A 24529-nucleotide genomic window follows, 5' to 3' on the forward strand; every position below is an offset into this window, starting at 1 on the left:
ATCCACTCTGCCTGTCCCCCCCTCCCGCCCCCCCCCAAAATGAAATCTGCTCATTTGCAAAAAAATGGAGGAATCTGGAAAACATCATGCTGAGTGAAATAAGCCAGCCCCATGGGGACAAATATCATATGTTCTCCCTGATTGGTGACAACTAACTGAGGACTTAAAAGAAAACCTGTTGAAGTGAAATGGATACTATGAGAAACAATGACTTGATCAGCCCTTGTCCTGACTGTTGAGGAACAACTTACTATTTTATTTCTTTTAGTATTTTTTATTCTACTTAATACCATTGGTTGAACTCTTTAATTAACACACAATTATTCTTAGGTGTTTAAATTTAACTGAAAAGTGATCCCTGTTAAATATAAGAGTGGGAATAAGAGAGGGAGGAGATGTACAGTTCAGCACATGCTCAATCGGACTTACCCCTAATGATTCCACTGGGATATCACAGAGATCTTTCATTTAGGTGGTTTTTTTTTTTTTTTTCTTCCAGAGTGTCTTGGCTTTCCATGCCTGAAATACTCTCATGGGCTTTTTAGCCAGATCCGAATGCCTTAAGGACTGATTCTGAGGCCAGAGTGCTATTTAGGACATCTGCCATTCTATGAGTCTGCTGTGTATCCCACTTCCCATGTTGGATTGTTCGCTCCTTTTTAATTCTATCAGTTAGTATTAGCAGACACTAGTCTTGTTCGTGTGATTCCTTTGACACTTAATCCTATCATTATGATCAATTATGAACTGAAATTGATCACTTGGACTAGTGAGATGGCATTGGTACATGCCACCTTGATGGGATTGAAGAATAAATTTTTTTAAAAAATCAGAAAGATAAAGTCACTCCATAATTTGAACCTAGAATGTGCTATGTGATAGAATGTAGCTCTCGGAATGTCTGAAGGTTCTGATTCTGCAGCTCCAGGCAATGCAAACCTCCCCATTTTCACTAGGAAGTCAATATGCATGCAACAGCTCATGCATTCATGCAGCACACAGAGATACCTCAAAGTGCATGGTGTAACTTTTTAGGGTGACGTTGCTTGACACATCAGATATATCAGCCACAGAATCAAACTGAGAATAAAAGGGGGCCTGTCAGTTCATGTCTGAAACACTTTTAAATAAATTCTTTATACTTTTCCAATTACAGCATAATTATTCTCATACTTTAAAATGAAAGAATCTTGTAATCATAACTTAACTACAAGTAAAACCTGCACTTGAACTTACCTGTGGTGTAGTGTACAGGGTGACTGTGAAAAATGTTCATAAAATACAAAAGACTCTCGTGTTCCCTTTTGCCCATGCTCACAATTTGTTGTTCAGAGGGGAGCCTTAAATCCTTTGGCCAGGTAGTGTGTGATGTTCCAGGGGTCCCTCACCTGTTCAGAGGGCTGGGGTGCTTCGGGTTCACAGCAGCACTGTAACCAGAGCCTGACAGGTGAGAGACACAGTGATCTTGGGGTGCGGTGGATTAGTGTCTCACTGAGCCACCCAAGGGAAAAGAAAACCGGTGTGGGGGAACTGAGAAGCTGGATCCAGCTCGTTCCTGTGTAAACCCTGCCCCTTGACGCTGAGTAGATCAGGAGCCTGTGGTCACCAACAGAGATGCTTCATCTGTTGGCCTAATGCAAACCAGGCTCCTGCAGCCTGCCTGATTTCTTCTCGTGGTCTCCAACTTTATAAGAGCAACTTGGCTTTAAAATATTTTTAAACAACAACAGAAGAAGATGTCAATACATTTTCTCTACTGGGTAAGATCAAACTGTGAGTCAATGGATTCTGGGGAAAACTGCCCACTGGCCTGGTCCACCCCAGATCTCACTGCTGCCAACCTGCACCTCCCAGGCTTAGGAGGAGCAGTGTCACTGCAGAGAGAAGCCAGTGCTCTGGGCCAAGAGCACCCAGCAGCCATTCCTTCTCCTCCTCCTCACCCCTCACTTAGTCTTGCCATGCTGCAAGAGCTGGTCTTTTGGGGGCCATCCTGGTTTTCCGTGAAGGTCAAGGCTGTAAAGGAGACAGGTGCATCAGTCCTTTTGTCTACTTGTCCCAGGAGTCTCTGTCTGCCCTATACCCTTTCAGCACTGTAGCATCTAATCAGTGACCACACCCCACCCCAAACCTGTTTCTATTGGCGTTCAAGATGTACACATTGCTTACAAGGCATGGTGTTGAATTTTTAATTCACTACATGGCATCACTCAAATCCCCATGGGTATCAGACTTGCTGAAATGCTGGCTAAAATGGTAGAGTCTTGAGTTTCTTTTCAGGCCTGCAGGTACCACACCTATGTGATCCTGATGCAGAGAGTTCAGGGCCCTCCCTTGGACAAAACAAAGCTTAACAAGACTTATTAAAACCCGATGATGGGTTACATCCAGAATAACATCCCAGTCCCACAGAAAGGCTGTGTTGTTCTTGATTTCTAAGTTAACCAAATACAGAAGATGCAACCATCCTCATCAGGATTATGATGCACGGGCACCTGCCTAGAGGGAGGTGGTCAGGGGACAGGGCAGGAAGATTTAACATCAGTGAGTTCTGGACACTACTGGCGTGTGGCTAAGTTTTTTCTGGAACCATGCTCCATGCTACAAAGCAGATGTTCCCAGCAGTGCTTGGGAAGGTCCCTTCCACTTTCTGCATGCACTCAACAGGCCCTGGGAGTCAGTGGACTCATCAGCAAAGCTAAACAAATGTCCCCTGCTGTCTTCACACATCCATGGCTTCTCTCCAGCAGCCCAGCAGCCTTTGCTTCAGAGCTTGGTCTCTTCAAAGAAAGTTACCCTTCAGCAATGGGTGATTTGGAAGTATCTGCTCTTTCCTGAGCTTCTCCTGTCTGTGCACTAAACAGGAGCACAAGGGAGCTCGTGGCTGGAACAGACCGTTCAGTATTCACCTCTTCAAGAAAGACCTTTGTGGAGTACCTATCATGAGCCAGGCACTGCTGTAGCTGCTGGGACACAAGAGTCAATGGCTCACAAGATCCCTGCCCTTGGGGAGCTTATATTCTATATCTGAAGAGTCAAATGTATCTGACGTAGTGTCATGTGGTGGTAAGTGCTTTGGAATAAAACAAAATGTGGGTTCAAGGACTAGGGAATTGTATTTCACATAGCAGGGGAGGTGGCATTGGTGTAAAGATTGAGCAAAGCTGAAGTGTGAGCCCACATGGGTAGAAGTAGCAAAGGCCCTGTAAGAGGAGCTGTTTGATGGGCTGAAGGAGGGAGAAGGCTCATGGGAGTGAGGGGGTGGGCAGGGAAGAAGAGCGGCTGCACAGTGAGCCCAGGTCCAGGCTGCGCAGGCTTTGCCACCTCACCTCCCCCAAGTCAGTATCCCATTGCCTGGTCCACCACACCACAGAGCATGGCCCTCAGAAGATGTCTGCACTCCATATGGCCACCAGCTCACACAGACCTCTGTGCACAACGGAAAAAAGATGCTCCCCTCAGGTAGATGCAGCCCTTGGGGTACACAGCTAGAGCAGCAGACTGGTGCCTGGTAAGTATTAGAAACTGGAGACTTGGGGAAGGCATTTGGTGTAGCAGCTAAGACACTGCTTGGGATACCCACATCCCATGGCAGAGAGCCTGGGTTTAAGTCCTGGCTCTGCCCCCGATTCCAGGTCCCTGCTAGTGTGCATCATGGAAGGCAGTGGATGATGGCTCAAGGACTTAGGTTCCTAAGGACTTGAATGGTAGACACAGATTCAGTTTCCAAACCCTGGTTTTAGCCTGGCCCAGATCTGGCTATTGTGGGTGTTTGGGGAGTAAACCAATATATGGAACAGCTATTTGGAAAAAAATAAATAAATAAAAGGATGAAAGGGAAAGGGGGGGGGGAGGAAGGATGGAAGAGAAACCACAGCGTTTTCTCCTTCAGGTAGACACAGCTGCAAATCAGTGTACCATGGAATCCAGTCACCTTTTACCCCTCCAAAAGCGCCCTATGCAAGCTCCTTCCTGTACCACCCCAGCTGGGGTCACCACCCTGACCTGTGCCTGTTCTCCTGTCTTGGGAATAGGTTGTGTGGAGCTATCAGGAGTTGTTTGTCCCACAGTGAGGGCCCCCACTGGAACCAGAATTCTCTAGATGACTCATCCTGGGCAGTGATGGTTTCCAGAGCTTCCCAGGTAGGTCTAAGCACAGCCAAAGTGGAGAAAGCTACAGTAGGGTTAGCTTCCCTTACTGCCTGCATTTAGTCACACAGAACCATCATCTACTTCCTTGTTGCTAACATTATGGAAATATTTCCCTTAAAGAAAAACGAGTCCAGTTGGCAGGTATTGTAGACATGGCCTCAACCAACCAAATGGAGGTCCAGAATATTTTATAAAAAGCATTGTTCCTGTACTGAACATGCATAGACTTTTGTCTTCATCATTATTCCTTAAATAATACAGGCTAACAACAATTGTTTTAAGCATTGCAAGCAGTCTAGGGAAGATTGACGTGTACAGGAGGATGTAGGTGGTTGTATGCAAATAGTAAGCCATTGTGTACAAAGGGCATGAGCATACAGGGATTTGGGTATCAGAAGGCGGTGCTTGAACTAATGTTCCTCAAATACCAGGCATCAACTAGGACTCAACCTGGTGACCAGGACACGGGGCCATGCCTTTACAGACATACCATGTGGGGTTCGCCCGGTGGGTAGACACTCAGTGGAGACATCCTTTTCTGAACAGGCACCAACGGGGGTCTCTCTCTGATGTATGGTTCTCTGTGGATTTTCCTTTGCAGTATCAGGGACAGAAAAATGGCCAACAAGATCAAGCCCAGCACTGCCATGAGCACAATGAACCACAGCTCACTGTAGAACTCTGTGACTTTGCTCTCCGAGCCTCTCTTTTCTCCAGGAGTTGTGAGTACCAGGCCTGCAAAATCCAGAGAAAGCAAAGGGAAACATTATCAGGCCAGAAAGTGATTGTGTAATGTCTGTTGTTTGTTTGGGAATGAATTGGGAGGGAGTTGAAAGCGGTTTGTCTCGTGGTCACTGCTGGCGCTTGAGTGCAGGCTGGGGTAATGGGGCAGTGTTTTGCTGGGTTGGAACAAGAAGCTTCCAGACCTCACTGGCACTCTTGGCCTCGCTATTCAGGGTGGTCATCATCACTGCCGTGGCAAGTCCTGGGAAGGCCGACAGGGGAGATTTGGTGGTTTAGGAACAATTTTTTTTAAAGATTTGTTTATTTATTTGAAAGGCAGAGTTACAGAGAGGCAGAGGCAGAGATGGGGGAGGGGGGAGGTCTTCCATCTGCTGATTCACTCCCCAGATGGCTGCAACAGATGGAGCTGTGTCCATCTGAAGCCAGGAGCCAGGAGATTTTTTAGGGTCTCTCATGTGGGTGCAGAGGCCCAAGCACTTGAGCCATCTTCAACTGCTTTCCCACCATAGCAGAGAGCTGGATTGGAAGTGGAGCAGCCGGGACTTGAACCAGCGCCCATATGGGATTCCGACAGTGCAGGCGGTGGCTTTACTCGCTATGCCACAGTGCTGGCCCCAAGAAGCAATGTTTAAAAGGGGTTTCCATGGCAACCTTGAAGGCTGCTTGTTTCATACCATGTGCCCTGGGAGCAAAGTCCTTTCTTGTGCAGTGGGCTGTCCTGCAGGACAGGAGCCCTTAATGTGACTGTATAGCACATTAAGATTTTGAAACATCAGATATCTTTTTCCATTGCATTAACAGCCTTCATTGTTAATGCTCATTAACAAGGGGCCTTTACATTTCTTGTCCCACGGCCTCTGTAGACAACAAAGAGCTCTGCAAACCATCACTCGAGTGTGCTGGGAGAGCTGTGCATGGAAATTGTTCCGCAATGGGATGGCTTGCCCTGGATTTCCATCCTTGTGTGGCAAGCACATGAGACTCATACAAGTAGCTCCCATTTTATGAGCTTTTACCTACCCTGAGCCAGGCCCTACGCAAAGGGCTTCCCAGGCATAAAGGAAAGGCAGTGGCAGGATTGTGGAGTCTCCCAGGTGTGGGGAATGCTGGAACAAGCCAGGGCAGGTAGGAAAAGTCTTAAAGGGGTCACTGTGGAACAGCACACGCCATCAGCTGGGCAAACAGTGTTCAAGGGGTCTGGGAGCCCAGCTTCTGCCCACACGCTAGCTGCAGCCAGGGAAAAACCCGTGGGTCTGACTCAGCTGCTACCCAGGCTGGCACAGAGCCATGAGCCAGAGAGCTGCCCATTGAAAGCAAATGCCAGAGGCCAGAGGCAGAAGGACAGGTAGATGCAGTCCCAAATGCCTGCTCTCTCAGCACACAATCCTTCCCCTTTTCAGCACCTCAACACATTCACACTCCGGGGAAGGGTTCAATGGAAAGAGTTCAGAAATGGGGTGAAGCTATTTCAGGAAGGGGAAATGGTGACTGAAACTAAACCATGACCTGGGAGGGGAGGACTACTTTTTGGTAACCCTAATATTCTACTTCAGATCAGCTCTGTGGAAAAAACTGGGCCTCTGCGTTCTCATCTGCAAAAGGAAAGGTTGGAGTTCAAGCTCTGATCAGCTCCAGAGTAGGTCAGAATGTCCTACGTTAAGAATCAGTGCTGTTCAATTCAAAACAAACAAGGGGTGGGCATTGGACCTAGCTGTCAAGATGCCTGCATTCCATAGCAGAAGACCTGGGGGTGGCCTCTACCTCCATGTCCTCACTCCAGCTCCCTGCTAATGCCAGCTCAAGACACTGCATTCCTCTACCCATGTGGGACATCTGGACTGAGTCCCTGCTCCTGGCTGTAGCCCCAGTTGGGGGCTGGTGCAGCCACGAGGGGAGAAAACCAGCCAATGGAGGTCACTCACTCTCTGTTTCTCACATAGATGAAGAAATGTTAAAAACACAAACAAAAAGCTTGGGGTTACGTTTCCTCTGTGGCTGACGCAGGGCAGGAACTCTGAAAACTGATGCTGTGGGCCCAGTAGGCCCCTTGCTGGGAAATACACAGGACAGCAGAGGGCAGGCCTGCTCCAGGGAGCAGCAAGGGCAACAGCCCTAGGAACAGTGAGGGGGAAGTGAGCGCGCTGCTGCTTTCCTGCTTGGAGGCTGCCTTCAGGCAAAGAGCAGGAGTGTTTTGAAAGGGGTATTACAGAAATTCAAACTGACGATGGCTGTCAAGTGGGCAGCACACCTTGGAACGTGCACGGTCCTCAGCGTCCCTCCCCTCTGCTCTGCCCAGGGCCCAGCCTCCAGACAGGACAGCCACTTTTCACAGTTGGCTCCTCTGCCACCGAACCTACTCATGAGTCCACTGGGGATTTCTCCTCTTTCAGGAAGTGCTTGAAATCAGGATGGGGTCTCTGCATCCTTTTGAAGCCCTGTTCACCTTCAGGGACCCCACCACACATCTAGTGGGAGGTTCATGGTCAGGGCTTGGACTCCAGTGGCTGAGCCTCCATGCTGGAGAAAAGCCCAGTGCACGGCTGGAGCCAGAGTGGGCCCCTCGCTGACGGCTGTAGGATGAGGTATTGTTCAGTGTGTGGCTCTGGGCCCCTGTGTCAGGATCGCCGGGCTCCCTGATCCGGAACCTCTGCCTGGGGCCTAGGAAACTGTGACAAAGAAGCGCGTTGAGGAGATTCTGACACTTCCCTAAATTGGAGAAAGATCGCTAGGAGGTCCTGGGGGAGGAACAGCAGGCCTGGAGCAGGCATTTGGCACACTGGTTAAGATATTGCATATGAAGCTCTTATCTCAGATTGCAGCACTTGGGTTGGAGTCGTGGCTCCGTTTCTGATTCCAGCTTCCTGCAAGTCGGTACCTTGGGAGGTAGCAAGTGATGGTTCAAGTTCTTGGGTTCCTGCCACCACATGGAAGACCCAGATTGAGTTCTGGGCTTCTGACTTCAGCCTGGCCCAACCCTAGACTACTGTGGGCATTTAGGGAGTGAACCAATAGATGGAATATTCTCTTCCTCTCTCTCTCTCTTTGCATTTCAAATAAAATAAAAATAAATAACAAAACAAATAAATAAAATTGATGAAGGATTATGACGATGGTTAAAAAAGAAAAAGGGAAAGAAACAACCATGTTCAAGTTCTTGTCCTAGCAACACACTGTGGAGCATTCCAGGGTGAGTTCCTGTGCCACTCAGAGCTCCGTTCAGCCACTTGCATGAATACTTCAGGGGCCAAAGAGCTCCGGGGGAGGTCTTTCCTATCCCACCCAGCTGCTGTTAAATAAAATTAGAGGCATTATGTGGGGGGAATTCTGTTGGTTCTAAGAACTTTTATATGGCGTTCAAACAGGCAAACTCAGGAAACATGGGATAGTAGTTTATTATTTTTACACATTGAAGCTTTTCTTCATAACGGTATGTATGTTGCAGAATTTTAGGACATGTTTCCTTTTTAAAAGCATTGTATGTAAATGGGATATAGCATTATTTTCTGGAATTTAAAATAGGGTATCAGAGGGCTGGCGCTATGGGGTAGCAGGTAAAGCTGCTGCCTGCAGTGCCGGCATCTCATATGGGTGCTGGTTTGAGTCCCAGCTGCTCCACGTCCAATCCAGCTGTTTGCTCTGCAAAATCAGTAGAAGATGGCCCAAGTCCTTGGGACCCTGCACCCATGTGGGAGACCTGGAGGAGCCTCCTGGCTCATGACATCAGATCAACTCAACTCGAGCCATTGTGGCCATTTGGGGAGTGAACAGGAGATGGAAGACCTCTCTCTCTCTCCCTCCCTCCCCCTCTCCCTTCCTCCCTCTCTGCCTCTGCCTCTCAAATAAATAAATAACTTTTTAAAAATATAAGGTATCAGTCCCAAATCTGTTCTAGTGGCAAAGATTTGGCATTTCCCTAATGTGCTTCTGAAATAGTAAAGTGTCGCAGATAGAACTCAATTTAAAGATGCATCCTAAAAATTACAGTTCATCTCTTTAGCTGAATTATTCAGTATTAACAAATAAGCATAACCTTTTATGGAAGATACAAACTAGAAGTGTCCCTCATTTACCACTTTAGGCTCAGTCCAGACTGTTATCACAGTATGATCAACACAAATTGGCGGAGTATCTTCTCCCTTCTGCTGACCCCCTTTTCATTTAACTTCCTCTAGAAATCACCTTTTTCTGTACACAAAGTCATCAGCGCCATACTGACAGGATGTATGGTTAGAAGAGTTTAGCCAGCTCCCTGTGGCCTCCCTCTATCTACTGTCTGATGAGTTGGCATCTTAAGAGTGGATTCCAGCTCCTTACGTAATGCAAGTTCCAGTTAGTCTTAATACAATTCCTTCCATAGTCTATGCTAATATATCGGCACAAGCACATTCAAACAAACCCATGCGTGGGTCTTGAGAAGAACGAGTGTAGAGCTACACTAAAGGTAATACAAGTATGAGTTAAAAGCTTACCAAATCCAGTAGATGTATCGTATTGGATCATTGGCGTCTTAACGCTTCCTTCATCTGTAGTGCAGGTGACCTGGAAAAGGAAAGCTGAACAACAGGAACAACTGGTAAAGGACTTGGGCATTCGGTATCATAAATAGGGGGCCTACTTTCAAAACAGCATTAAAAACTCTGTAAATAGGATTCCAGACCAAGATGTTAGGTTTTTACCAAATACGAAAACTCATTGCTCATTAAAGATTGTCAGAAGAAAAGCTACAACTAATATAATAATAACATGTCTGGAGTAATAAAAAAGAAAGACACACCAATTAGGTCTTACTTTGCATATGGTCTAAATTTGTCCTTTAAAACTGACACATGGACCTTCCATCAAGTGATCAGTTTCTTACTGCATAGGAGAGCTCCAAAGGGATGTTGGAAGGTACATGGTCTGGATTCCTTTTTCAATAGCCAGGACCTGGAGGGAAGTGGCTCCTGAAAAACCACACAGATGGTTGCAGGCCTGGCCAGGTAGAGCCCGGATCTTCCAATTGTCAGACCATCTTCCCATTGCAACAAGCTGCCAGGTGACCAAGGACTGTGACCATGAAAATGGGCAGCCGATTTGTGCTGAGACTTATTGTTAAGTTCCAAATACTCACAGGTGAAATGCTGGAGCATTTACTTCTACCCTTTGCCAAAATAAATAGTATTTTCAAGTAAACTGAAAAATGCCCACTAATTAATTCAGCATATAATTCCAGATTGCTTAGAACGGCTGATGAATTCAGTGTATAGTCTAGATTGCTTAGTGTGACCACACTACTTACTAGAAAATACTTAACATGAATGAAACTTTCCCTCATTTCAATTGAAAGGAACATGTAAATAATCAGGGAGAAGTCTGGTCTTGTGGGTGGGGGAAGGCTGTCCTTTCAGAAGCTGATATTGAGGGAAACCTATTTCCTCTGATGGTTAGAGAAGGTCGGTGTCTTATTGGGTGAGGGCCTCTGTTTGGAGCTGGGGATTGAGCAAGATCCTGGAAGTCCCTACCAGAGTGTTATTTTAAGATACTCATTGATTGTGTGAGTGCCACTTCTCTCAGCGCCACCCTCTGCCCTTAGATCTTGGTCTTGTTCCTTCCTGGGGACAGCTTGGTCAGCTGGAGGCGGCCCTTGTCTCTGGCTCCACTTTGAGACTGTAGGGTAGCAAGCCGCTCATGGGAGGGAAGACCTTGTTTACTCTGAGTAGTAACTTTTCCACGGGAAGTGGCCACTTAAACCAAGACATTTTCACCATGCACACCTCCTGATCAACTTTCAGATTTATTGTCTCAACTTTCAGATTTATTGACAAGCCACAGAGGCCCTTTCACACGAGAAATGTGAATGAGAAACTAACCTTTGTCCGCTGTCCTTGGTATGTACAGGGTGGTGTCCACGCCGCTGTACACGCGCTGGCCTCCGTCGGTTAACACATACTCCCTCAGCGGGCCATGCAGAAGGAAGGTGCCGCTCCAGTTTACCCACACCATAGACAGATTGCTCTCCACTGAGAATGGGGCTCGGTACTGAGGCACTGTTGGGAGAAAGTTGTGTGTTTTCATTATGGTAAAACTGATCAGTGGGTGCACATATGTGCTTTTCTGGAAATTCATATGAACCAAACCAAACCATACCAAAGCAAAACCCCAAACCCCCATGTTGTTGGACACCTTCACTTTTCCCTAAGTTGTTACAACACAACCAGGATTGGCAATGAGAATTTTTGTGAAATGCTTTCTCAGCAGTTTTGCACCTGCTTTCCGAAAGAAAAAAAAAAATCAATAGAGAGTGGTGTTTTATAAATAAAACTATTAACATAAAGTAGATCTGCTCACTGACATAACCCTGGAGCTCATATTTTATTGTATTTTCCCTCTTTTTAACAGGAAAAGTATCCTTAACACTATTAACTACAGTAGATAGCTATTTTTCATACCGAAGCAATATTTATTGCTACAAGCCCCAAAGACTAGATGAAGTTAATGATTTTTTTTTCCCAAACCAAACTACTTAGATGGTGAATTATGTCCTTTTGGCACCCATTTATTTTTAAAGCTTTTTCTTGAACTGTTAGTTTGTTTTCTAAGATGGTTAAAAAGCCTTGCAAACAGCAATTTGAGTATAATAATTCATTGCCCCAACTAATCAATCAATAGCATAGTACGTTAGTACATAATCAAGCTCAGGTCCCCTGAATATTATATCAGATATAGAACAAGTCTGCATGTCTTTTACCAACATGTTTCCTTCTCATTTGTCAACTCCTTACTAAAACAAAGGGAAACCAAAATTCTTAGCTGAGACTCCTCATTCAATGGAATTATTGGAGAAACAAGTGAAGGGATCCCACATCATCTTGTCAAGTCAGAAGAGATTTATTTCATGAGATCTCATTTTCTCCAAAATAATCAATACATTTGTAAAAGCATTAAGATCCATCTAAACACCCAGTGGGCTTTTAAGAAAAGACAGGACTAAGTGGTAAGAATAAATTGAATATCACTTTCTTCTTTTAAAAATAATAAATTCATATGTTGCTTATGTTGGGACATGTAACAAAGATTAATTATGCTTTTCTAATCATAAGATTCAACCATAAGAACATATTTGATTTGTATCTTTTGAAATAAGATATTTTCATAGAAGCATAAAAATAATTTTCCATAAATACAGAATCAGGAGTTACCAAGCATTTACATTTCTCTGCTTTCTTTTTTTTTTAAAAGATTTTTTTATTTATTTGAAAGATAGTTACAGAGAGAGGTAAATACAGAGAGAGGTCCTCCATCTGCTGGTTCACTCCCCAATTGGCCACAATGGCCGGAGCTGTGCCCATCTGAAGCCAGGAGCTTCTTTTGGGTCTCCCACATGAGTGCCAGGGCCCAAGGACTTGGGCCATCTTCCACTGCTTTCCCAGGCCATAGTAGAGAGCTGGATTGGAAGTGAAACAGCCGGGACTAGAACCTTTGCCCATATGGGATGCTGGTGCTTCAGGCCAGGGCTGTAAGCCACTGCACCACATGCTGTCCCCTCTCTGCTTCTTAACACTAATCCTGTCTAATATCACAATGAAATTCATTTTTGTCTTTGTTTATGGCTTCCCTCTAACACCTATAGATGTTCCCCCTAACATCTATATCTAGAATATAAAGTTGGTTTCCACTTCTCCTATGTAACATAAGAGTGCAAGTAAGAAAAAGCTTGTAAATAGCAAGAAAAATAGGAGTCTTGGAGAATTTGGAGAATTTCCTGAGGAAAAAGTAAGCAATCAAAATAATCAAGAATAGGGAGTGATGTGACCTCCCTCTAGGATGCTGAGAAAACGGGAAGAGCTATTGTGCCCCAGGTACTTGGCATCACTGATCCCATTTAATCCTCAAAGCAATCCAGTAAGGATGGGTTCAGGGAGGCCAAAGGTCTTGCCTCACGTCAGAGGCTGGTAGGAGACCAAAGGTCTGCACCAAGGCCTGCTTATCACTGACGGCGGAGTTGCTGTGTCACAATCAGTGTGCATTCATCCAAACGAGCACAATTTAGCAGCCAATCTTGTGACATAGCAGGTTAAACTGCCACCTGCGATGCCAGCATCCCATATGAGCACCAGCTGAAGTCTCTGCAGCTCCACTTCTGATTCAGCTCCCAGCTGGGAAAGCAGCAGCAGATGGGACAATGCTTGGGCTTGTGCCACCCACACGGGAGACCTGGCTAGAGTTCCTGGCTCTGGGTTTTGCCATGACCCTCCTAGTCTTCTGGGGAGTAAACCAGTGGATGGATGATCTTTCTCTTTTTCTCTGTAACTGCCTTTCAAATAAATAAATAAATCCTTTTAAAAAAGGTAATACTCAAAATTTACAACTTTTTTGTAATTTCACTACATTTTACTATCATCTATGCACTTAAGCTTATTTACACTTACTGTATCTAGATGCTGGAGATCTATGATATGTGACTACCCTGGTCTTCCCCACCCCTGGCTTAGTGCCGCCTTGCTGTTAACCTGAAATCAGCAATGCGGGGGCTATTTACACCATGGGTATTGGCAGGCACTTTAGATCAGGGCGTTATTTTCTCAAGGAAGGCCAGTGGTGGCCCACACACCTCACTTCCGCTCTTCCACTGAAGAAGGGGTAATTCAGGCAGAGGGGCCTGGAGGTGTTGCTACTGCTGTTCCAGACCTGCCGGTGAGTAGTCATGTGATCACATCGATAGAACACTGCAGAGGTTTCTAAATTATCTCTGGCTTGTCTGCTCTGCTCCCCCTTTCTCTCTTCCAGGATGCATGCTGAGTGACAAGTAGCTTAGTGGCGGGAGTCTGGCCTTGAGCTGAAGCAGCTCCCATCCTGTATCAGAGTGCCTGACATCAACTTCCAATTTCAGCTTCTGATCCAGATTCCTGATAATGGACACCCTGGGAGGCAGCAGGTTATGGCGTAAGTACCTGGATACCTGCCACCTATGTGGGAGACCAGGATTAGGTTCCCAGCACCTGGCTTCAGCCTGGCCCAGCCCTGGGCATCTGGGGAGTGTCCTTTCCCCCTCAAATATTTTTTGTAAAATTGCTTAAAGTGCCATGAGAGGTATTTTAAAAAGCCTTGTTATAAGTGGCCATTGCTTGTATTTTTTTCATATCTGTGGATCCAGTAGTGAGAATAAGGGATCCTTTTCTCATTAAGTGATTGTCTGTTAGTGACTTCAGTTTTTAAAGAAGAACAGAGAGGAAAGAAATCTTAAATGTGTTCCCTTTGTTATTGCTGCATAGGAAAAACAGTTATCTGACAGAAGCTAAGCTTCATGACTAAAAAGAGAATTGGTTATAACCCATAAACCTCACATACCTGTTCTCTGGCCTTCTGGAAAATGCCCACAAAAAAACACCCCAGAAATAATTAGCAAAATCAGCTTAAGAATGTATTGTGAAGGAGATTACAAAATTAACCAGTAGACATTATGAACCATTGCAATTTGCTCTGCTTATAGTATGGGAGACAGAGAGTACTGCTTGCATAGTGCCATCCACGAACAGGAGAGGGTTCACATGTACTCACACATTCATTAAGCATTTGGGGAACCTCATATGCTGTGCCCTGGAGTGGACACAGCCAAGATAAAGTGAGAAGCCAAGACTACAGGGGAATGATAGTTGAGGGGACAGACGCAAGCTCCGTTAGGAGCCTGTCACCTTTAAGCTGGCCGTAAGACCAGAGGAAGGTGTACAAGAGGAGGCTGGGAGCAGGGGTCTGCATTTCAAAGCACAGGACTTGAGTGGGAGATGATGCTTTGGGGCTCAGCCTTGGGAACTGACGCCTTGGAATAAAGGAACCGACTTGAAGAGGGTGGAGCGAAGAATGCAAAGAAGGGAAGTGGAGAGGAAAGACTGGTACAGGAAGCGAGGATTGAAGGTTGAAGAACTTGGGATCAAGCAGCAAGCTGCTTTAAAATGAATATTCAAAGAGGAAGGAAATTAGAAGGAGTTTGTCATGGAAATGAGGCTAACATCACTTTTCAAAATATTATTTATTTAGAGGCATGGAAAGAGACCAGGTAGAGACAGGAAGAGACAGCTGTCATCTATAATTTACTCTCCCAATGCCCTCAATTGCTGGCCCTGAAGTCAAGAACCAGGTTTCTCATGTGGATGTCAGGAGCTCAGTTACTTGCACCATTTCTGCTGACCCCATGCTCTGCATTGGTAGAGAAGCTGGAACCAGGAGTGGGAGCTGGGGATCAAGTGTAGGCACTTCAGTTCGGGACAGTGGGATCCCAATCCTTTTTATAACCACTAGGCCAAATGTCCATCTCGAGAAAACCACTTTACAAAAAAGGACTGAAGGTTCAACTGCATTGAATGATCCTGAGACGTCAATGACGGTGAGTACTGGAGAAAAATGTCTACCCGATTGGTCAATAGGGAAGTCAAGGGCGCACATAGGAAGAGATTTTCATCCAGTGGTGAGGAAGTTAGGGTGCACGTGGGAAGACAGAAAATGGGCAAGGCACACGTAGACTACTCTCTGGGCAAGTTTTGCTGTGAAGGAACAGAGAACAGAACAGGCAATAACTGTACATGTTTGCTTTAGGGTCAAATAGAACCAACTTTGAATCTAAGTGGGACACACTGAAGGTAAGGAGAGCCAAAAGTGACTATACTGAAAGGTGTGGTATCTACAACCCAGAAAGCAGGTGTATTTCACACAGAAAGTACCAGGATTACCCTTCCTTGTGGCAGGAATAGGTTTGTCTGTCTGGGTGGGAAGGGGAGAAAATTACTGATATCTGATTCTTCTTTTTTCTGATGAATTACAAAGTAAGGAATTTGTGAAGAATAAATGCTGAGGTGGGTAGGCTTGGTTGAGGGCATGTGGAAAGACAGGGTGAGAGGTAGGAGGGTGGAGTGGTTTGTCTTTATTTTTAGACATATTTATTTGAAAGGCGGAGAGATAGAGACAGAGAGACAGAGAGAGAGACAGAGACAGAGAGAGAAATCTTCCATATGCTGATGTACTCCATAAATATCCATAATGACCAGGGCTGGGCCAGGCCAATGCCAGGAACCAGGAACTCTATCCTGTTCTTCCATGTGAGTGGCAAAGGCCCAAGTACTTTGGCCATCATCTGTTGTTTTTCCCCAGGCATATCATCATGGAGCTGGATTGGAAGCAGAGCACCTGGGACTCCATTTAGGATGCTAACCTCCCAAGCAATGACTTAATTTGCTGAGCCACAATGCCGAAGACTGATAGAGAAGGTTTGAAGTCTGAATTGCAGAGAGATAGAAGAGAATTGTCCAGAGAAACGTAGTAGTACTGAGGGTGCAGCCAAGCCTGGTAATCTTGGGTTGGGAGCAACTTTGCTTATTAGACGTGGAAAGTGGCCAAGTGATTTCAGATGCGGCCACAGGTCAGGGCCACCTCATTGTCTACGTCCAGGAGCCTCATTTCAGATCCTGGTCTATGTGAATGGTATTCTGGAATTGTAACACACAGTTCACGCACCTGCCTCTGTTTTTTCCTTCTGTAAATTCATGTAATAATAATAACTACTCATAGGATTCAGGTCAGAATCTCTTGTAAAATGCTTCAACAGTGCCAAGAGTAAGGCAAGTCCCCTTTAACTAAACCTGTTACAACATCCTGTCATGTCATTGCTCAGACATATTTAGCAACTTGCAAGAGGTATTGGACTTTAGTGAATGCATAATGTGTAATTTGAAAAGTTGGATAATATTCACTGTGCTACAGAATATTTCAAGTGAGATTATAATCTGATATAATTTTGGGGGGAAGAAAATTTGTGTCAAGTATCCAAAGATTTCAAGTACTAAAATACTTGATGTGATAAATTTTGTTTCTAAATATTTAAATGTAATAAGACAATCAGACATAGAAACCAAGATTCTTCCCACTGCATCTATCAATTTGGAAATGCTGAAAACAAAATTTTTTCTTTGTTTACAAAGATTTTTTTCTAATTACATTTATAAAAGGGAAATACTAAAACTAACCAAAATGTCCAAATAATTCATGCATGGAATATCATACAGCTATTAAATCTTGTGGGTAAAGAGCTTTTTAATGCCATGGGAAATGCAAATAAAATAATATGAAGTGTGAAAAATAGACTACAAAATTTTAATTATAGGGGCCAGTGTTGTGGCTTAGTGGTTAAGGTTCCACCTGGGATGCCACCATCCCTGCTCCACTTTCAGTCTAGCTCCCTGTTATTGGCCTGGGGAAAGCAGAGGATGACCCAAGTGTTTGGGCCCCTGCCATCCACATGGGTGACCTGAATGAAGCTTTTGAGTCCTGGCTTCAGACTGGCCCAGTGCTGGCTGTTGGGGTCATCTGGGGAACAAACCAGTGGATGGAACATCTCCCTCTCTGCCCTCTCTCTCTCTCTTTTTTTCTTCCCCTCTTCTTTTTCTCCCCACTCTCTCTCTGTAACCCTTTAAAAAACAACAAAAAAATTCAATTACAGTGTGATCTCAGCCACATAAATAAAATATGCCTATTGAAGAAATTGATAATGCCAAAATATGAAGGGTAGTTGCCTCTGAGTGGTGAGATTACTGGCAGAACTGGCTTCTCAGCTCAACTTGTCAAGTTGCACAGCCCCACACACAGAAGAGTCCTAGGTTTATTCTGATGTTCTGCTGTTGCTGTTTCAGGGTTCTTAATGTTTTTTGAACAAACAACCTCATGTTTTTATTTTCCAGTAGCCTCCACAAACAATATAGCTAATACTGATAAGTACTTATTTTATTCTTAATACTTTCTATATTTGTCATTCATAAATAGATATATATATAAAATTTTAAAAGAAGTTAATTTGTAAAAATGTGAAGAGGCCCTTAGATAATTAGCAGATTGGCCCTTTCTGCACTCAATTGCCCTTTCACTTTTCCCGATGGGCCATGGCTCAGTGATTTTGGAAAATGCCAGAGGTTGTATAACGTAATTTGAAAAGAAAATGGAGAGACAAGTCTTATTTTAAAAAGTGCTCTATGAGAGGCCAGCATTGTGGCACTATGGGTTAAGCCTTCTCCAGTAATGCTGGCATCCCATAAAGGGCGCTGGTTCAAGTCCTGGCTGCTCCACTTCTCATCCAGCTTTGTGATAATGCACCTGGGAAAACAGAAGATGGCCCAAGTGCTTGGGCACCTGCCACCCACAATTAGCTCCTGGCTCCTGGATTCAGTCTGGCCTAACCCTGGCTGTGGTAGCATTTGGGGATCGAAGGAGCAGATGGAAGATCTCTCTTCCTCTCTTTCTCTGTACATCTGCATTTCAAATAAATAAATATGAAAAAAAAAAAAAACGGTATATGAGAGTGACATCTGCCATAGTGGTTAAGATGGTGCTTGAGACACTGGCATTATATATTGTGACATCTGGCTTCAAGCCCTGGCTCTATCTCTGATTCCAGCTTCCTGGTGGTACACACTCTGAGAGGCAGCAGGTCATGGCTCAATTTCTCAGGCCCCTGCTGTCCATGTGGGAGGTCCAGAACAAGTTCCAGATCCTGGTTTCAGTTTGGTTCAGCCATGACTCTTCTAGACATTTGGGGAATGAACCACCGAATCAAAGATCCCTGTCAGTCTGTCTCTGCATTTCAAATAAAATTAATTCACTAATTAAAACTTTAAAAAATGTTCCATTTTTTTCCTATTCATTAACTTCTTCTAGCTTGGTTTTTGCCCTATCTGCCCTTGACCTCCATATTATTAAATTCCATAGACACTTTTGTCCAACAGTCATCTTTATAGATGATGCCTTAGTGCCAATCAATGTAACTGAATAGTCACTCAAGCCTTTCAAAAAGTGACTTCCCCTGGATTTCATGGTAAGCCTCTTCGGGCTGCTATCTGGCTTCTGGTAGAAGCCCTTTCTACTTACGTTCTTTGTGAGTGACGAAGCTGATCCATTCAGAAGCTGTGCTGCCCACCTCGTTGTGTGCCACCACTCTCAGCTTGTAGGTGGTATAGGGCTGGAGACCCCCAAGGCTGGCCTGCTGGTCTGGCCCAGCATACTTTGTCTCTGCTTGGCTGGGAGTACAGGGCAGGGCTGAATCAGGAGGGCATGCTGCATAGAGCTGGAGCTCATAGCTAGAATGAGAATGGATATTCAAGAAGACAGGCAACAGAATTAGTCTAATCCCTCTTTTTACAACTGGTTTCATTCTGTGAGGAGAGATTTTGTTTTCAGGGAACAACAAGGTCTTCAGAATTTCCATTTAGAGGAAACTGCTCACAGAAACAGTTTCTTCAGTGTTGTTGAGAAGGAGCAAGAGATGTAACCAGAGACATGTTAAGAGAAGCCAACATCTGCATGGGCATCACTCTCCACCAGCAACTAGCACCTCTCCTTGTCGGCACAGGTAAGATGTGAAGTAGCTTCTTTATTCTTTCTAACAGTGGTTCATTTCAACATTCAGAATTAGATCTAGGAAACTCTGATTTAACCAGGAGGCTTCTAAATGTTTCAGCTAAGAGCCAGGAGGTGGAGTACATTCTTCCATTGAATGCACACACATACTGCATTGTCTTATTTAAATATCCTAAACTATCATTAGGGAATTTTATGACTTGAGCCCTTTGCAGGTAATAGTTCCACTCAGATCAATTTATTCTGACTTAAATGTTTGTTCATCAGTGAGTCCTTCTTGGGGGTATGCTGGGTGACTCCACCTATGCCATGTCTTGCTTTGCCTTATTCATTCAGCTTACTCATTACCTTTGAATGACACCATTGGGAGACAGTGGGGGGCTCCACTGGAAAGAGGCCATCCTTGAGGCCAGCGTCTGGATCTGGGGAGAGGACAATCCTGAGGGTGGGGCAGGATGAGTTCTCAGCTCAGCCGTGGGCCCTGTGCTGCAGCAGTTGAAGCAGGTGCAGGCCTCCAGCCCAATGGAGTAAGTTGTGAAGGGCTTCAGGCCATGGAGAGTCTGCTGGGTGGCCAGGCCTTCAGATAGCTGCGGGAGGAAAGAGGACTAGGTGAGACAGTGTCCCAAGGCAAGGACAACGGAGACATACTTATCAAGACTCCCACCTCCTCTCTATGAACAGAGTTCCGTGCCAGGTGCTCTGGGAGATGCACCAGGGTATTTAGCATAGTATTTACACTTAAGGAATTTCCACTCCAGCTGGGGAGGTGTGACTTGCACAGGGGAAGAAAATGTTTAAATTTAGAGCAGTTTAAAAAGTTAGAGGCTACAGAATAGAAATCACAAAGCACAATATCACCCCATGACCTCAGACAGATATTAGAAATGGCACAGAAAATATTGATCAAGTTCTATGACCCTAAGAACATTGTCTTTTCACAAAACAAAATGCACAGTTGAATTATATTTCTATTCACCATTTACTAAGGTAAACATAGATTCTGCTATGGTTACCTGCATGTAATTTCTGTGAAACAAAAAAATCCCTTCTCATTGTGGTGCAGCAGGTTAAACCACTTCCTGGGATTTCCACATCCCTTATCAGAGTTCGGGTTCTAGCTCTGACCACTCTGCTTCCTTTCCCGATTCCTGCTAAGGAATCTTGGGAGGTAGCAGATGACGGTTCAAGTTCTTCAGACCCTGCCGCCCACATGTGAGACCCCAATAGTATTCTGGGCTCCTGGATTAAGCCTGACCCCTGGCTGTTGTGGGCATTTGGGAAGTGAAATGTATGGAATCACCCCACCCCCCCATCTCTCCCACCCTCCCTCCCTCCCTCTTTCTCTCTGTTGCTCTGCCTTTCAAGTATAAGAAAATAAGTACATGAATAAACATTTTTAAAAAATCCCTTCTGATCAGTGTAGAGTTAGGTATAGCTATTTTAGAGCATGAAAACTCATTAATTCCTCTAATGGTGCTGATTTTTTACAAAATATCATAGTCTCTCAATAATCTTTGTAGTAGTATATACTTTTATACTTTGAGCTTCTTTGGAGCAAAATTGTGACTTCATTGTGGTTTTATTATATAATCTTTGGAAAAGAATTGTTCAGAAACTTGGAATTAATCTTCACACATTGACATAAATAACACATAATTAAGAAGAGCTATTGGTTATTTTAGAAAATGCATACAATGCAGTCCAATATAAATTATTTTGGTTTATTAATATTATCATTTTATGAGAATGGCTAATCAAGGGTTGATTATATTTACATCATCTATATTTATTGAAAACAAAGGCCTCTAGGAAATATGCTAATATCAACACTTAATACAACTTTTGTTATAGGTGAGTCATCTTTTGAAATTGTATTTTAATACCTGGCACTCTGGCCTCAGAGGACTTCTCCATACTTGTCCAAATTGCTCCCTAAATTGGTCTAAATAATTTATAATGTAATGCTGAGATCTGCACAACCTCTGATGGAGTTTGTGTGCACAGAGTATTATTATCTCCACTTATTCATAACAAATGTGAGGGTAGCATAGGATGTACCATGGACAAGAAACTTCAGTCCACTGTCTCTTCATCTCTGCATTTAAATAACACAGAATTGGTCAAGTGGATTATTAATATTTCTTACAGCAAGTGCCTTGGCTAAACTATAGTGTGAAAGATGATTTGCCTTGAACCATCTCTCCTGGTTCCCCACTATGCCCCAACCACGTTAATAAACAATGGAGCCAGAGCTGTGCTTACTGGGCCATTCTGCTATTTTTTCCAAAGGACTAGAACCTTCTAGAATTCATGAGAAGAGAGATTGAGCTTTTTATTTTTTATTTTTATTTATTTATTTATTTATTTTTTATTTTATTTTTTTTTTTTAATTTTTTTTTTATTTTTGACAGGTAGAGTGGACAGTGAGAGAGAGAGAGAGACAGAGAGAAAGGTCTTCTTTTGCCGTTGGTTCACCCTCTAATGGCCGCCGCGGTAGCGCGCTGCAGCCGGCGCACCGCGCTGTTCCGATGGCAGGAGCCAGGTGCTTATCCTGGTCTCCCATGGGGTGCAGAGCCCAAACACTTGGGCCATCCTCCACTGCACTCCCTGGCCACAGCAGAGAGCTGGCCTGGAAGAGGGGCAACCGGGACAGGATCGGTGCCCCGACCGGGACTAGAACCCGGTGTGCCGGCGCCGCAAGGCGGAGGATTAGCCTGTTGAGCCACGGCGCCGGCCCCGAGATTGAGCTTTTAATGTGTTGTCAGAGATCTTTACATGTCAAAATGAAGATTCTAAGAATAGTCTTCTCTCTATTTAGTCTTTTTCATGTTAACATTTACAGACACCAACAATGATCATCTGTGGGTCCTATATGTGCCACCATTCTATTAAGTGCTTAGCCTACATTACCTAATTCAAATTAAATTCATTTGATTTGCTTAACCCTACAGTCTTGGGTTTCTTACGTTTGTGGCATTTTTAATACACCATCTGCATTTCACTCACTGAGAGCTTGCAGTTTTTGTGTTCCCTAACAACTCACCTTTTTCCCAAGGATCTTTGTGCTACCAAGGTCAGTGGGGGTGGGCTATTGAGAGCAGAAGAGATAAGGATCAAGAAGAAGAAAATGCAGGGCTGGCAATGCAGTGCAGGAGGCTCAGCTCGGTCTCTGCCTTCAGCACCACATCCCATATGAATGCTGGTTTGTGTCCCTGCTGCTCATCTTCTGATCCAGCTCTCGGGTATAGCCTGGGAAAGTAGTAGAAGATGTCCCAGGGGCTTGGGCCCCTGCATCCATGTGGGAGACTTGAAGAGGGTCCTGGCTCCTGGCTACGATCGGCCCAGTTCTGGCCATTGTGGCCATCTCGTGTGTGAACCAGTGGATAGAAGACCTTTCTCCCTGTGTCTCCCTCTCTCTATCTCTGTAACTCTACCTCTCAAGTAAATAAATAAAAGAAGAAAAAGCAGCTTACCATGCCACTAATCGTAGAAGATAAAACCAATACTAATTTTTTTTTTACCCCAGAATCCTCTGCTACTCACCACTGTCTGGGTCCCACTGGTGTTGCTGAAGAGCCTGTAGAGACTGATCACCCCATTGGGCTTCCTGGGAGCACTAATGTTGACCACTGCGTGCATAGACGATACTGTGTGGAACTCAGGGGCTCTGAGACCTTCTGGTGGGGCAGGCCCCGTTCTACACCAGGTCCAGTTACTGGGAGCTTTTCCTGCTGAGTTCACTGCCCAGACCTCCAAAAGGAAATCAACAAGACCAGTCAAAAGCAAGATAGTCTCAGGCTGCAAAGACGCTGACAACCCATAGCAGCCAAACACAACAGAGAGAATCATTGATCTAGCAACTTGGTACTCACAAAAGGCAGTGGGTTCTTCTTGGTTTTTTTGCTTTGTTTTGTTGTTTGTTTGTCTTTTGTCTTTGACTATGTGCACATAAAAAGGGCTATTTAGGACTTCTGAATGCAGCATGTTGAATTAAGCCTAGTGAAAAACTGCTCATCCTTGTGTGGGAAGTGGAGTGATTTTGTCAGCTTCTGCAAACTGGTTGGATGTGCAGACTACACAAAACTCAGCAATTCTCAAACATTGTCCCCACCAAATCTGCATGAAAATTAAATTTCCTTTCATCAAGGAGGGAATAAACATATGGAAGGATGCATAATCTTATTTATCAAGAACCATTTGTATAATTAAACACGAATATCCTAAAAGGTTGCCTTAGGTCATCATTTGCATGAGTAAGTAATTTGTAGAATGTCAGGAACAATAGACAGAGTAGATGGATGTCTGAGTGTATAGGGTTAAATTAGGCCCAATAATAGCCAACTACACAGTGATCAATCAGAATGATAGATCTAAATGGCAATACAAGAAGACTGTCTGTGTGTTTAGGAGTAGGGGAATCCCTTAGTAAGCTTTCATGTGCAAGTCTAACTTCACAACACTTTTTTCTCATTGAGTGTCTTCTATACTATATATATATATTTGTATGTGTATATATATAATATGTGTATGATGTAACATATATGCATGTATACATTTCAAAATTTTGCCCTGAGCTTTTAAAGATGTCTGGAAAACTTGTTTGATTTTATAATATACACATTCTAGGCATGAAGTATTAAAAAAGCACGTATAGCATTCAAATTATGAGCTATTTAGAAGAAAACCGTCATAGAATACTTTACAGTAAGACAGTTCAGTTTTGTTCTTTCCCTGTTTTACATCAGTAATATCTTCAAGTGAGAAAGCATTTTAAAAATTTTTAACAGGTCAACTCCTATCAGTGTTTCTATCCCATCCCCTATTTTTTTTTTTTTTTTTGCCTGATTCCTTGGTAAAATTTCTCACATTGAATCGTTTATAGGTTTCTGTCAAATGTACATTTCCAGCCTCTAGCTGACAAGATCATTAAGGGTCTGATTTTTAAAAGAGACAAATAACCTATTTATATAGCCACACCTGCTCCTTGGAGAGTTCAGATTTATCCTTTCAATATTTGTACAATAATCACTACATCTGCTGAAGCTCTACACTTACTTAATACAGAGCACTTTTATATGGCTTAGTTAGACCTCAAAAGGGCAATCTGGTAGAGTGAGTGCAGACTGGACTATCTGCCCACTTTTACAGGTGAGAAAATTGAGGCTCAAAAACTTTGCCTATCTTGTTGAAGGTGACCGCAGTTAGAGGGACCGAAAGTAGCATTCTGCTCTCCAGCACTCTGTCCAGTGAAATACGCTTTTGA

At 44.1% G+C, this 24529-nt stretch overlaps 1 protein-coding gene across 1 annotated transcript in view; it reads right to left on the bottom strand.

Annotated features, from left to right (window-relative positions):
* Positions 1 to 24529, bottom strand: part of USH2A (usherin) — an 855126-nt gene that overhangs the window by 4315 nt on the left and 826282 nt on the right. Inside the window, exons 64-69 of the mRNA XM_062211324.1 lie at positions 22810 to 23016; positions 19615 to 19853; positions 18778 to 18986; positions 10743 to 10919; positions 9363 to 9446; positions 4640 to 4884 (exon numbers count right to left, since the gene is read on the bottom strand). Coding sequence (XP_062067308.1) covers positions 4640 to 4884; positions 9363 to 9446; positions 10743 to 10919; positions 18778 to 18986; positions 19615 to 19853; positions 22810 to 23016 — 1161 coding nt within the window. The remainder of the gene's footprint in view (positions 1 to 4639; positions 4885 to 9362; positions 9447 to 10742; positions 10920 to 18777; positions 18987 to 19614; positions 19854 to 22809; positions 23017 to 24529) is intronic.

The sequence above is a fragment of the Lepus europaeus genome, chromosome 14 (genome assembly GCF_033115175.1).
Source record: "Lepus europaeus isolate LE1 chromosome 14, mLepTim1.pri, whole genome shotgun sequence".
NCBI lineage: Eukaryota > Metazoa > Chordata > Mammalia > Lagomorpha > Leporidae > Lepus > Lepus europaeus.